This window comes from Marmota flaviventris, chromosome 10 (genome assembly GCF_047511675.1).
Source record: "Marmota flaviventris isolate mMarFla1 chromosome 10, mMarFla1.hap1, whole genome shotgun sequence".
Classification (NCBI taxonomy): domain Eukaryota; kingdom Metazoa; phylum Chordata; class Mammalia; order Rodentia; family Sciuridae; genus Marmota; species Marmota flaviventris.
In genome coordinates, this window is record NC_092507.1 from 30,708,758 (window position 1) to 30,723,664 (window position 14,907).

The window sequence follows — 14,907 nt, forward strand, 5'->3', positions numbered from 1 at the left end:
TATTAAAGGACAGCAGAAAAGACTTCTCCCGGAGGAAGAAGGGGACCCAAGAGGTGGAATCCGTGGAAGGGATGTTGTCTCCCCTTTTTATAGTTCTTTCAGTGATGGAATGTAGGTGGGAAGGACCGAGGGGTGGGACACAGGTGGGCCAAAGAAGTAATCTGGTCAGGAAGGACTTCTGAGTCAGCACCTTTTTGCTGGGGGCTGTTCATTAACATTTCTTTGAGGTGGACTTTGGCCTAGGGCCTTTTGGGACTTCATTAACATTCCATGAGTTGTCCTGTGTTTTCCCTGAGTCATTCTCCGCACCGCCTCCATTTTAGATTTCACTCGATATTAGACCCGATTTACCTAACTACACTGACTACCTAATTTTAAATCTGGCTTCATTAGTTTCCATCTTACTTGACCTATCAGCAGCATCGATCACAGTGGACTGTTCCCTCTTTCTTGAAATATTTTCTTGTCTTGGTTTTGCAGATCCAAACTCTCCTACTTTCCCATCTATCTCACGTATTATTCCCTGGCTTCTTTGTGATATCGTCTTCATCTCCATGACCCAAACTAGAGCAGCGCTAGAAGAAACCACACCAAAAGGAAATTATTCTTTAAGGACACTGCAGATTTCGACCTTGCAGGATATGAAATTTCTGATGCCTGTTTTCTTTTTTTTATAATGAAGATAATATCTACACTTTTAAATATGAGCGTGGCTTTCCAGGACAGCCCCAGAGATACCAACCCCCTGATTTTCCTCCAAGGCGGAAGAAGCCTCCCACGTTTCTCCGGAAAGGCGCCCTAAGGCCTTGTGGGCAATGTGGTCTCTGAGCGATGCACACTTCCGCACACGCCGGGCGGGGCTGGACCCGGTGTTCGCCTCTTCAGACCTGTGCAGCACTCAGTGCGGCGTGGGTTTCCTCCCTCGTTTCTGCGGGAGGATGCTGTAGCCCCATTCTGGTAGTAGTGACGGAAATGGGAGACAGGCAACGAAAAGGTGGCAGGTAAGGCTGTGCCCGACTCTGGGGGACACACGGGTAGAATGGCGAGAGCCAGCTTGTGGGTTTACCGTATCGAAGATGTTTGACTTGGTGTTTGGGTGCATGTGTGCGTCCTGTCCAACTCTGGAGTACGTGCGTTATCTATGGGCAAGGGGAACTCAACTTCATTTACACTGTTATAGGGATCCGACTGGCCATGGGTAAGTTCTTAGAACCCGCGTTGTGGCTGGGACAGGCTCTCTTTGCATTCCTGCCCTTATTGATAAGGTGGTAGTAAAGGAGGCTATGCATCTCAGTGCACCAGAGCCAGCGACAGGAATTTTTTTTTTTTTTTTTTTTTTTTTTGAGAGAGAGAGAGAGAGGAGAGAGAGAATTTTTTAATATGTATTTTTTAGTTTTCAGCGGACACAACATCTTTGTTTGTATGTGGTGCTAAGGATCGAACCCGGGCCGCACGCATGCCAGGCGAGCGCGCTACCGCTTGAGCCACATCCCCAGCCCAACAGGAAATTTTAAGCCACCTTAAGAGATCCAAGAAGGAAGAATTTCTAGAGAAACTGCTATGCTTTCTTAGGATATTCTCACTGCTGTCATCTGGAATAAGTGCTGTCACTAGTATGCATATGAAGTAACCTAAGACGAAAGAGGTGAAATTCCTTGCCTTTATTCGCACAGCTTAGCAAGTAGAAGAGCGAGATTCAAACCTGGATAAGTTTTCTTCAGATTTCATTTTTTGTTTAACAACATAGCTCTCCTGCATTACCCAAAGAATTGAGTGTATTCTATTTTTGAAATACTTGAGTAATGAATATTGAATGAATTTCACTTTATGTTCATCTTTTTGGGTCTCTTGTATCTGCAAATCTTCCCATGAAAACAGTGTAAATGAAGTTGAGTTCCCCTTGCCCATAGATAACGCACATACACAGGGAAACAGCTTTGAACTCTAAACTGAATCACCAGCTTTAAAATAGATAGGTGGGCAGACAGAAAACCTTCTCAAGAAAGCTCAACCTTTCCCAACCTAGTTGTTCCAGCTATTTGGGAGGCTGAGCTTGAGCCCAGGAATTTGAGACTAACCTGGGCAACATAGACAACTCCCCAACTCTTAAAAAAAAAAAAAAAAAAAGGAATGAAAACCTAATTTGAGTTTTGTTTTTGTTTTTGTTTTTTTTTTTGTGTGTGTGTGTATATAGGGTGCTGGGGATGGCGATTGAAGCCAGGGCCTTGAGTATGCAAGGCAAACACTCTACCAGGTGAGCTATATCCCCAACTGGACTGAGCTATATCCCAGCCCGAGATTATTTTATCCCAGCTTCAAAGCAGAGATCAGAGAATCACAGGAAGGAATCATTTCTAGACCTACTGAGCTTCAGAAACCAAGGCCTTTGTTTGGTTTTTTAACTTATATTTCCTTGGGATAAGTTTCTGGGAGCAAACAAAAAAAGACACTTGATTGGAAGTTTCACACGTTGGTGTTAGACCATCAGGATAAAGATGTACAACATCCTTATCTAAGCCCCATATATTCATAATAGAATCACAAGTAGGATACCATGCTTATGAAATGTTGACTTGTTAGAAATGTCATTTTCTGAATAGGTGGCATTTTCTGAGGCTTCAGTGTAGGTACTTATTATCTGGTAAAGGAGGATTCTATATTACAGTCTTTGTGTCTAATGTCTTCCTATTCTCATTTCTACTTTCATAGGTCTCCTCTATCTAAAAGCTGCAGAAAAATGATCAATTTACAGGTAAGACATCCATATATTCACTGAATCATTCAAGTCCAAAATCCATATGATTAAAAAAATGGTCAAAAAATGTAGATTGAATAGAAGATCAGGTCCAAATGGAAATTTAGAAAATTAGTAAGTTGATGTCCATGTCATGGGGTCTGCATATAGTTGGAATAAATTTGAGTTGCAAAGTATATACTCAGTCTTCTTGGAAATCATATTAAATGGATTATCAACTAGTTAAAGTGTTAGCATTGTTTGTGAAGATAAAACAAAATAATTCCCCAGATAAGTTTTTTCCCCCTTGAGCTAGATCTTTTTTAACTGTAAATTGGCTATTCTCGTATATAGAAAAGTATGGATCACACATTATTTTGGCTTTATAGTTAAGAGGATATATTATATCATGTGAAAAAAAAAAAAAAAACACCTTGTGATCCTGTTTTAAAATGCTTATGTAAGGGGTTAGGGTTGTAGCTCAGCAGTAGAGTACCTGCCTAGCATGAGCGAGGCCCTGGGTTTGATCCTCAGCACCACATATAAATAAATAAAATAAAAAATAAATATTTTTTTAAAATGCTTATGTAAGCCAGGTGTGTAAACCTTATCACTTCAGTAACATTGCAGATATATACTGCCGGATTTCAGTTCTCGAAACTAAAAGGCTCAGGGGTCGCTCCAGATAAACTGGGCTAACTGGGCTGCACGAAATAACCACACAAGAGACACAAATACCTTTTTCTTTGGGATTGCTGTGATGGCTCCTCTGACCTTAAGGGTCTGCAGAAAGAGAGAGAGAGAGCGAGAGCAGGCTCTGACCCCTTTTATTGAGGAGAAGCTATTCAAATGAGGCAAGGGGTCAGGTTTCAGGGGGCTGAGTATCTTCATGATGTCCACTTTCAGCAGGTTGACTGACACCTGGGTAGGCCATATCCAAGGGCACAGTAAGAGAAGGGGACACACACAAGGCATTTCCATGGAAGATTTTATCCTAAACAGGGCAAGGGATTATATTACAAAGGAACAGGTGAGGGTAGCTTCACCCGTGGGGCTGTAGCAAGATACACGAGACACCGACCACATTTCTGTGACTGAGCGCCTCAGCACCCAGCCAGGGAGTGTGACCCAGTCATGTGTAAGGTTGGCCTCCCAGAATTTACTTTGTAGAGTCTGATACGTTGTAAGGTCCCTCAGGGGTGCAATCATATTTTTCCTTTTGAAATCATTATTAGTACAGGGTCTTGTAGATCCTCATAAAATATTCTATGAATGAATTACTAAGAAATATATAAGTGCTATTCTAAAATAGTTTTATTGAAATGCAATTCACATATCACAACAGTGACTTAATTTAAGGTGTCAGTTGAGTGGTTTTTATTATAGTCACAGCATTGTACAGCCATTGCCACTGTAATTTTATAACATTTCATCATTCCAGGAAAAAAGGAATTCCAGATACCCATTAGCAATTACTCCCTATTCCTCCCTAATCTGCTTTCTGTTTATATGGCTTTTCTATTCTGAACTTTTCATATAAATGAAGTCATACAATATGTGATTTTTTGTAACTAGTTTCTTTTACCCAGTACAGTATTTTCAAGGTTCATCCCCATTGTAGATATATCAGTACCTCATTCCTTTTTAATGCTGAATAATATTTCATCCTGTGGATATATCACATTTTGTTTATCCATTTGTCAGGTCATGGACATCAGATTGTTTCCACATTTTGGCTGCTGTGAATAATTCTGCCACAAACATTTGTGTATAAATTTTTACATATACAAGGGTTTTGATTCTATTAGGTATATACTTAGGAGTGGAATTCCTAGTCATATGTTTAACATTTTGAGAAACCGCCAAACTGTCTTCCATAGTTGCTACACTATTTTGCAATCCCACCAGAAATGTATGAGTTCCTCTTTCTCAATGTGCTTGCTAACACTTGTAATTGTCTGCCTTTTATTTTAGCCACCATCATGGGTGTGCTGTGGTACCTTATTGTGGTTTTGATTTGCATTTCACTAATGAATAATGATATTTATCATTATTTCATGTGCTTATTGACCTTTCTCATATATATAACAATCTGGTGTCCATGAACTGACAAATGGATAAACAAAGTGTAATATAGTCACAAGATGAAATATTATTCAGTACTAAAAAAAGGAATGAAGTACTGATATATTTACAACAGAAATCAACCTTGAAAATATTGTACTGTAGTACAAGATCTATACACACATGCACATATCACTTCAGGCATTGCAGTTGTTTACTTTGTAAAGTCTAATATATATATAAATAAATCTGGAGAAATGTCTGTTTAAATCCTTTGCTGATTTTTAATTTAAGTTGTCTTTTCTTGAATTTTAAGAGTGCTTTTTTCTGATATAGATCTCTTGTCAGATATATGATCTGTAAATATTTTCTCTTAGTCTGCGAGTTTTTCTTTTCTTTTCCTTTTTGGTACTGGGGATTGAACCCAAAGGGTGCTTTACCAGTAAGGTACATTCCAGACCTTTTTATTTTTTACTTTGAGACAGGCTCTCACTAAGTTGCTTAGGACCTCAATAAATTGCTGAGGCTAACCTTGAACTTGTGATCCTTCTATCCTTCTGCCTTAGCCTCCTGAGTAGCTGGGATTACAGGCATGCATCACCACACCCAGGTTTACTTATTTTATTGTGTTCTATGAAGCACAAAGTTTTTAAGGTTGTTTGTGTGTGTGTGGTGCTGGGAATGGAACCCAGGGCCTTGTGCATGCAAGACAAGCACTCTACCAACTGAGCTATATCCCCAGTTTTTTAGTTTTGATGAATTCAAATTGATTTTATCGTTTGTCCCTTATACTTTTCTGTCATATTTAAGAAGCCATTGCCTGGGGGCTGGGTTGTAACTCAGTGGTAGAGTACTTGCCTAGCACATCTGAGACACTGGGTTTTATCATCAGTACCACGTAAAATTAAATAAAATAAAGGTATTGTGTCCATCTACAACTTAAAAAAAAAAAAGAAGAAGCCACTGCCAAAGATTTTCTCCTGTGTCTTTTTCCTAAGAGTTTAACAGTTTTAGTCCTGACATGTAGGTCCCTAGTCCATTTTAGTTCATATTTTGTTTGTTTTATGAGGTGGGTGGGAGATCAACTTTATTCTTCTGTGGGGGGGAATCTAATTGTCTCAGCACCATTTTCTTTCCCTTGTTGAATTTTTCTGGCACTAGTTGGACTTTTTAATACGATTTTTGTTGCTATTGCAAAGTTTATTTCTGAATCAAGTGTATAGTAGTTACTGTACATAATTTTCTACACACTCAACAGTCAAGGTGATATTAAGAGATTATCATGATTCTCTTGCAAGTCCCTAATAATGCACACACTAGTTTGAAGAAGAATGTGCTATTACAGGAATCAGTGACATTCCAGGATGTGGCTGTGGACTTCACTTCAGAGGAAAGGCAGCTGCTTGATTGTGATCAGAGATCCCTCCCTGTATTGGGATGTGATGTTGGAGAACTATAAAAACCTCATGTCAGTGGGTAAGGACAGAGGGTGGTAACTGTGTAACTTGGAATGTACCAATATAGTGCACTCCCTTTAAGACATGTGAGAGCTGGGAACATTCTGAAGCATTAATAAAATTGGCCCTGAACTTCCGAGTTCAGTTTGTTCTAAAACCTACTTGTCATCCTTTAAATGCCTAAGACTCGAGGCAGTTCTAAGTTCTGAGATAGCTGTTTGTCCCCAGTACTTTGTCCCCTCTTGTGTGTTGTTTTCCCATGAAGAGTGTGTATAAGTACCAAACAAAAGTGATCCTCATGGTGAAGCGAGGACAAAAGCCATGGTTTGTAGAAGGAAAGAACCTACATTGGAGCCGTCCAGGTGAGTGAGAGAAAATCAGATGGGAACTGAGATCCCATTTGGTCAGTGAAGGACAGGCACCTTTGAATGCTTTTTAGAAAGCACCTCTTAAAAGTCACACACTGTTGGAAGTGAGTGGGTACTCCTGTAATCATCAGCTTTCCAAAGGGTGCCCATGTGTCTCTGCTGTTGCTCTGCCGCCATGTGGAGGTGCCCTCTCCTTCCTGTGGTTCCTCACACTGCCTGTTCTTACAGATCCTTGCTTGCTTCTTTTCTTTTAATTCCTGAAACCCTCATTTTTCTTCCCTTCTCAACATTATTGCAGATCTTTTTCTGTGTAGTTAGTCCTTAGAATGTTGTCAGTTTGTATGGGTTTGAAACCTTACTGGACCAGTCATTGTATAATCTTGGGAAAATTACTTTGTAGCATAATTTTTTAATTTATAAAATAATGATATTAATTCTTAGCTCAGATTCCTGTAAAGATTGTATGAACTAATACCTGTAAAACACTTTAAATGGTTGGCTGGCAGATAATAAGTCTTCAGTACATGTTAGTTTAAAAAAAAATTTTTTTTTGGTAACATTATGCTCTCAATTATTTTCCTTTTTTAAAAAGTTTCTTTTCTCCCATCATATACGCCACTGTTTTAATTCAGGGTCCTTGAGATGGAGAGTACCCCTTCAACAATTAGGACATATAAGATGGCAATCTTCTATTGCTTATGGGTCCTGGTGTGTGTGGCGGGGGGAGGTGCTCAGCATGACCAGAGGCCACACACATATTGGTCAGGCATGAAGGCAGGGAGAGAGACAGGGACCTATGGGCCAGTGCTTTCATTGGGGCCAGGATGTTATTCAAATAAGTTTTCCAGGGGAAGTTTTGGTTGTTAGGTTTAAAGCAAGCAGACACAATTTCCAAGAGACCACATTGTTGCTGAGAGGTGGTTATTATGACATAGCTGCACAGTCCACGCAGGGTGTGAAGGTCAGCACAGCCAGTCAGGTATACTGTATCTATCTGTCCCCCAGAGAAGTGGTCACCAGGAAGCAGTTGTATAAGGTGGAAATCCAGTTGACCACACTATTTCTGGTATAAGAAAGTTAAACTTTATGCAAAATGGAAGCTGAGACAACATAAAATTATAAGAATTTATTTCATTCACCTTACCCATCTTTGGTCTCTCTGATAATGTGGGGATATCTATTTTCTAGTGCATCTTTTTGCTTCACTTGGTAATACTAATATCTTTTTGAAATTCACTTTCCACTCAAGTTTACTTATTTCCTAGCTGACCTGCCTCACCCATTTTAGTATTTATTCATCTCTTGCTTCTTGCCCTTCTTCTCCACCTCTCTCCACAATTAACTCCCTCAGAAGCCACATCACCTCCAGCATCTTTGCCTCAGCAACTCCCCATTCCTGTGATTGTACCTCACCTGCCTTTTTTTTGTCTTTTCATAGTAACTAATTTTTAAAATTCTTCAGCCTTCACCTTTATATTGCAATAAAGAATCATGACTGGCCCACTTGCTTTGCAGTCTCGAAATCATGTGGCAAGTGATTTGGCTTTTTCCTCTCAATGGCAACCTTAAAGCCTATGTAGATTTATGGCTTATGTTTCAGCTATTAGTTTGTCAAAGATTGATTCAAAATAAAGTTTCCCCTTTCCACAGAGAACATTAGGGAAGTGTTTCAAATGGTTAGGACACCAATTAACTATATTTTAAATTCCCTGGGATCTCAACTTCTACTGACATAAACCGAGTGAATTTTAATTACTGTTATTGTGTCTGGACTGTTTATATTCCTGTTTTGCCAATTCCATTCTCTTTCCTGGTGTGTCTTAGTTGTTCTTCCACAATTTATCCAAATTATTCCATTTTTCTTTTTCTTTCATTTTTTTGGGGTACTGGGGATTGAACTCTGCGGCACTTGACCACTGAGCCACATCCCCAGCCCTATTTTGTATTTTATTTTGAAACAGGGTCTCACTGAGTTGCTTAGTGCTTCACTTTTGCTGAGGCTGTCTTTGAACTCACAATCCTCCTGCCTCAGCTTCCTGAGCTGCTGGAATTACAGGCATGGACCACCACACCTGGCTCCATTTTACTTATAACTTTCCTGACAATAATATTTAGTACTTTATAACCTGTATTGTGATATTTAAGTGGCTTTTAGTGCCCTCTATAGTGTAGTCCCATTTTGCTTATCCAGAATTATTAATTTTCTTCCCTATTTCATGAGAATTGGGCTCTTTTATATCTTCTTTATAAAATTTTCTTTTTGTATCAGTCCTTTTGATTCTGATTTGCTCTACATATCTAAGACCTGCATGGTATAAAGTTTGAGGTCAGTTTTCTCCCCTTTCATAAGTCAAGCCTAGATCTATTTCTACCTTTTTGAACTCTCAGTCCAACTTTGCCATGAGTCTGTCATGAATACTTGACATATGCTATCTTGGACTTTTAAGAAAATCCTTGTGGCTTTTTTTTTTTTGGTACCAGGGATTGAACTCAGGGATGCTTACCCTCTGAGCCACATCCCCAGCCTTTTTTTGTATTTTATTTAATTTAGAGACAAGGTCTCACTAAGTTGCTAGGGTCTTGCTAAGTTGCTGAGGCTGCCTTTGAACTCATGATCCTCCTGCCTCAGCCTCCCAAGCTGCTGGGATTACAGGTGTGTGCCACCCCTTGTGGCTTTTTTTGTTTGTTTGTTTAGTTGGACACAATACCTTTATTATTTATTTATTTATTTTTGTAGTGCTGAGGATCATCAAACCCAGGGCTTCACACTTGCTAGGTGAGTGCTCTACCTCTGAGTCACAACGCCAGCCCCCCCTTGTGGCTTTTAAGGCATGATTTTTCTGTAAAGAAAAAGAGCTATTACATTCCTTTTTCCCTTTAATGAACATTTCATTAATTCACTGTTGTAGAGCCAGGCATTGTGGGGCATGTTTCTTCTTGGTGTTTCATTCAGCAAACTTTTTAAAATGTTTCTTGAGAAGGACTCAAAGAAAGCAAAGAATCCATTACCATTTTCTAAGTATATAAATGGTAATTGGAACAGCAAAACATAGTTATATGAAAACATTTTCAAATTTGACAAGTGAATGTGAAACATTTGTTGAGTACACATTAACATTGCAGTTTTATTCTTGTTAATTATTAAGGTCATTAGTGCAGCAGTGACTCTCTTAGACATCCAAAGAAAATGGAACTTAAAGTTTAAAATATACAAAGACTGGAGAAGTCTCCTTTTGTGATTATGGAACAGTAGTTCCTCCCTGAAGAATATCTAAGTTCTAGATATAATGAGAGGAGAGGAGAGAGGGCAAGTAGGTGAGGAAGGAACATGAGCAAAAGGCTGTAGTCATAGACTCAACTTAATGAATTTTGAATTTACAGTGGTGCCAAAGTGATACACATTTAGTAGAAACTATACTTAAAATTTTGTCTTTTCCTGGGCCAGTTATGTGTGGTACTCTGTCAAGGTGCTGGACAGCAATAGTGAGCCACAGTTCCCAACTAGCCACATGATCACGAGGGTAAATGACCAGTACTCTACAGTGTACTGTGTTGCTAAGTTAGCATGTTTGGTAGGTGTGTTAAATGCATTTTCACCTTCATAATATTTTCAATTTACTATGGTTTTATTAGGATATAACCCCTTCCCCTCATTGTAAGTTTAAGAGTATCTGTGTTTAGGAGTCCAGACTCAATGGAATAGAAGATCCTTGAGGACTAGTAAAATGCATGCTTAGATCCCACCAGTGAATTCTTATCTTGCATAGTAAGATTGTTTACCAGGTTGATTACACTGAGTATTTTAGTTGGTTATTTTTTATAGAGGTAACCTAGGATGCTGTTTCCCATTGGTTTAAGTAGAAAGAAAAGAAAAGGAACCAAATCCCCATTACTCCACAATGAAGTGTGTACCAGTGGCTGTAGCCCTTCACCTAGTCCAGCTCCACATATCATTATGATATGAACACAGAGGTTAAGGCACAGAGCAAGAAGTTAGAGGTGTTGTACTACACTAACAGTCCACTGAAAGGAAACTGCAGAGTGGGAATTAGTTCACTCTTCTCAGTTTTTTTTTTTTTTTTTAATGGAACATCAGATTTGGGATTTATAGGTTTTTAAGGGTAGAAGTGAGAAAATGTGACTCATGAGAGCAAAGTGCTTTCAGAAGACTAGTTGGTTAAGCAGATTGAAAGAGGATCGAAAACAGTCCTTGTCCAGTACAAATATATATATTTGTCATATATAAAAATGACAGAAAATAGAATCTATGGCTGGGCTAAGGATGACTTGTTTATCGATGGCCTGCTGGACATTTGTACTCCTAGGCTTACAGGTACATGTAAGATGAGTCCCAGTCAGAGGTAGATTTGAAACTCTGTCTACAGGAGTGCTTCAGCTATGGCTTAGATGGAGCTAGAGGCCTGAGATAGAAGAATATCTCTAAAGGAAATTGACCTTGTGCCAGATGATTAAGAGAAAAAAGAGATGTAAAAGAGAAATAGGGAACTATCCTATCAGAGCAATCGAAGAATTAGGTAGAGAGCACTCTGCTGTCTTATCTGCCTCTTCCAAACCTAGTCTGTTCTCTGATATTTTCCCTTAACACTCTTGTCTGCTAGTGGCCTTGTGACCCTATCCATTAATCAGAGCTCCCCAGTGGAGTCTCCCCATTCTGTGACCTAACCCTGAACCCTTGTCCAACAGCCTTTTGATTTCCTTTGTACTCTGCTTGTTCCTTATGCCCATTTTACTGTCTTTCCACAGGTCACAAGGTAAGCCATCTGTTCCCAATTTCTTTATTATCAGTTTTGTTCTTAAAGCTCAGGAAGAGCAAGGCAGAATGAGAGACTAGATTTGAAACTATAGATGCTTCTCTCCCTATAACATGTTGGAGGGAGAAAATAAGTAGGAATGTTTTACTCTCCTCCTTTTTAGAAGCTGACTGCCCATTTGATGAACCAGAGAAGTATCAGGACAGCAAGGACAATTTTTTGAAGTCAGTTTTGTTCACGTTCAGTAAAATTCTGACTATGGAGAGACTCTACCATTATGATATGAACACAAATCTTAATCTTAAAAGAATAAAATCATATAAAAGTAAAATGTATGAGAAGAGCTTGCAACCTGATTTAGACTTAGAGAAAACTCTTATGAATTCAGTGAATGTAGAAAAACCTTCAAAAAGAAACTTCATTTCATTAGGCATGAAAAAAATCCTACAAGAAAAAACCCCTTTGAGTGCAACACCTGTGGGAAAGCCTATAGCAGTAAGGCACACCTTGCAACGCATCAGAAAATTCATAATGGAGAGAGACCCTTTGTGTGCAGTGACTATGGGAATGCTTTTGTACGTAAAGCCCAACTCATGGTCCACCGGGGACTTCACACCGGAGAGAAACCTTATGAGTGCAGTCAGTGTGGGAAAATGTTTATGTGGAGCTCCTCCTTCAATCAACATGTGAAATCGCATACATTTAAGAACTCTTTTGAATGTAAGGAATGTGGGAAAACTATCAGGTATAGCTCATCCCTTCATAAACATTCTAGATTTCATACAGGAGAGAAACCGTACCGATGTATCGTGTGTGGTAAAGCTTTTGACAACACATCTGTGCTTGTTACACATCGAAGAATTCATACAGGAGAGAAACCTTATGGATGTGTTGAATGTGGCAAAGCCTTCATCAAGAAATCTCATCTCCTTAGACACCAAATAACTCACACAGGAGAGAAGCCCTATGAATGTAACAAATGTGGGAAAGCATTTTCCCAGAAGTCAAATCTTATTGTACATCAGAAAATCCATACATAACATTCACTTTATAAATATGAGGAGTACTTAAATATTAGATAAATCTTAGTAAACAGCAGAGAATTCATGGTGAGAAGTCCTCAGTTTGAATGAATGCTAAAGAGTAGGTTCCCATAGAAAATAATCAGTACCACACATGCTTTGGCAATGATAATACTTTTTTTTTTTTTTCAGAACAAAAATCACAAAAAGGATTGAATTGCACATAATAGAGCACAGAGCTTGAAAAATAAAAAGTATCCAGGAATCAATGAAAATTGCATTTACCATTTCTGATTTTTAATTTTTATAACATAATATAATTTTGCAAGTGGGAGTTTAAGATATATACTTTCACATTAATTTGTTTCCATTAAAAATTTTTCTATAACAATGGCACAGTGGCACCTGTGATTCCAGCACTTGGGAGGCTGAGGTGGGAGGACTAGAGAAGGCAACACAGTGAGACCCTATCGCAAAAAGAAGTTTAAATAAAATCGTGATTTTTTTTCTTCCAATCGTAATGACATGTGCATAATCAATTAACTGGGAAACAGTATTATAATATGTAGTATGAATTTCAGCAATATTTCCATCCATTTACTGGCACTTTTTTTTAATTCCATTATTGGAAACTGAACCCAGGGCCTTGTAAACACTAGTAGGCACTCTACCACTGAACTAAATCCTGAGTCATTTTAAAAATTTTTTATTTTGAAGCAATGTCTTTCTCAGTTGCCCAGCCTGGCTTCAAACTTTCAATCCTCTTCCCTTAGCTTCAAGGAGTAGCTGGGATCGCAGGATTGTGCCACTTCACCTGGCATTTGCTGGCACTTTTAATGAGCATGGCAGTGTTACTGAATTTCCCTTTGGTTAATTATAGAAGTGAAGACTTCTTATGAAGATGTTTTCCTATTTATGTGAACATCAAAACAAAAAATAACATTTAACATGGTACTAATTGAAGAGAAAAACAGCACTTGTGGTCTGTATTATAATAAGTTTTCAGTTCAGAAAAAGAAATATTTCAGTATGTAAATAAAACATTTGTACTTCAAATCTCTCTCCTTTTTCATTGGTATATTTTGTAAGCTCAAAGAGCTTTAACTTGGAGTATCATCTGTATTTAATTATTTTTAAAATTTTTTAGTTATAGATGGATACATACTTTTATATATCTATTTTTTTCCCAAGCCAAACTGTATCCAGCTTTATGAAAGATTCCTGTCATAAACAATCATGGTATTTCAGGTAGGACATGGGCAGACAATTGTTAACAGTATACAACAACTTTCAAACTCCCTTCTTGGATGGACTCCCCAAATCAGAAAGCTAGCATAAAACCCAATGAAGTCTTCTTTTGATGCTCTGAATAGGGAGAGTTTAGAAAAAGGGTTGACATTTCACATTTAGCATGTTGTTTAATAATTGTTCCATGAGCTGGCCCTGACTTTCAGAAAATGAAATGAAAATGGCAAAAATTTGAAGATCCACAATTTAGAAAAGGAACTGCTGCTCTCTATCTCAGTGATGTCACTGGAAAGTCCAGATTGCCCCACACACTGGTAAAACCAATTGTTGGGAGTCAGGTCCCAACATGTCTGAGTTTAGGGAATTAAGTCTATGCTGATGGCAGAGAGGAAGAGGAGGACATAAAAGATGACTTTGAGATTTTCCACACCACAAGGCATTTGTGCCAAGGTGGCTATGTGTACCAATGTCAGGGAACACCTCCTCGTGGGAGCCAAAAGGAAGTCTCTCAAAACTGTCAGGGAAAGGTGTTCCCCCCAACAGCAATCCAGCTTCGGAGACATTCTGCTAGAGACGTATGCTCCTTCCCACCAAAACAACAATGAAGTGTTCTGTGTGCTAACAACATAGCTTTAAAAAAATTTTCTGCATTTTTATAAAACTTGATTAAAAAATAGTATTTGAAACTGTACCAGAAGCCTACAGTTATAAAAAAATGCACACACTTCCCTGGCACCTCCAGCACCTTCAGCTTCTGTGCTTGGTCTGTTTTGGCATCTCCATTTTCTGCAGGGTTATTATCCTTGCCATCATCAGTTTTTTTCTTTTTACCTTTGGTACCTTCTCTCCCTTCTATGCAGGATCATTTTTAGGCTTGGGCTCTGGCTTTGGAGGAGTAGGTTTAGCAGACAACCTTGCATATCTTCTCTGTGGTTCCTCCGCCACCTTGACTTTATCTCCTTTAGCATCCTTGTCAGCCTTTCTCTTGGGCACAGTGGTGAAGGCTGCAGGATGCAGGCAGTGGATACAGTGGCGCTTGGCTTTGGTTGGTCTGGGGGGTGGGTCATTTCTTGTCTTTTCTTCACACTGCTTCCTTTATTTTATTTATTTTTATGTGTTACTGAAGATTGAACCCAGTTCCTCACACATACTAGGCAAGTGCTCTACCACTGAGCTACAACCCCAGCCACTCATTTATATTTAATTTTTAAAAATATCTTTATTTTTTGTTTATTTTTTTAA

The 14,907-nt window shown here is 38.7% G+C and overlaps 1 protein-coding gene across 1 annotated transcript; it reads left to right on the plus strand.

Moving 5' to 3' along the window:
* Positions 1–865: 865 nt before the first annotated feature.
* Znf684 (zinc finger protein 684) lies at positions 866–12,599 on the plus strand. Its single transcript, XM_034636824.2, is given in 8 exon segments — positions 866–1,001; positions 2,195–2,254; positions 2,710–2,752; positions 6,144–6,218; positions 6,220–6,290; positions 6,523–6,617; positions 11,559–11,759; positions 11,762–12,599. Coding segments are annotated over 8 exon segments (1,248 nt in total). The 5' UTR covers positions 866–972; the 3' UTR covers positions 12,436–12,599.
* The last annotated feature ends 2,308 nt before the right edge of the window (positions 12,600–14,907 follow it).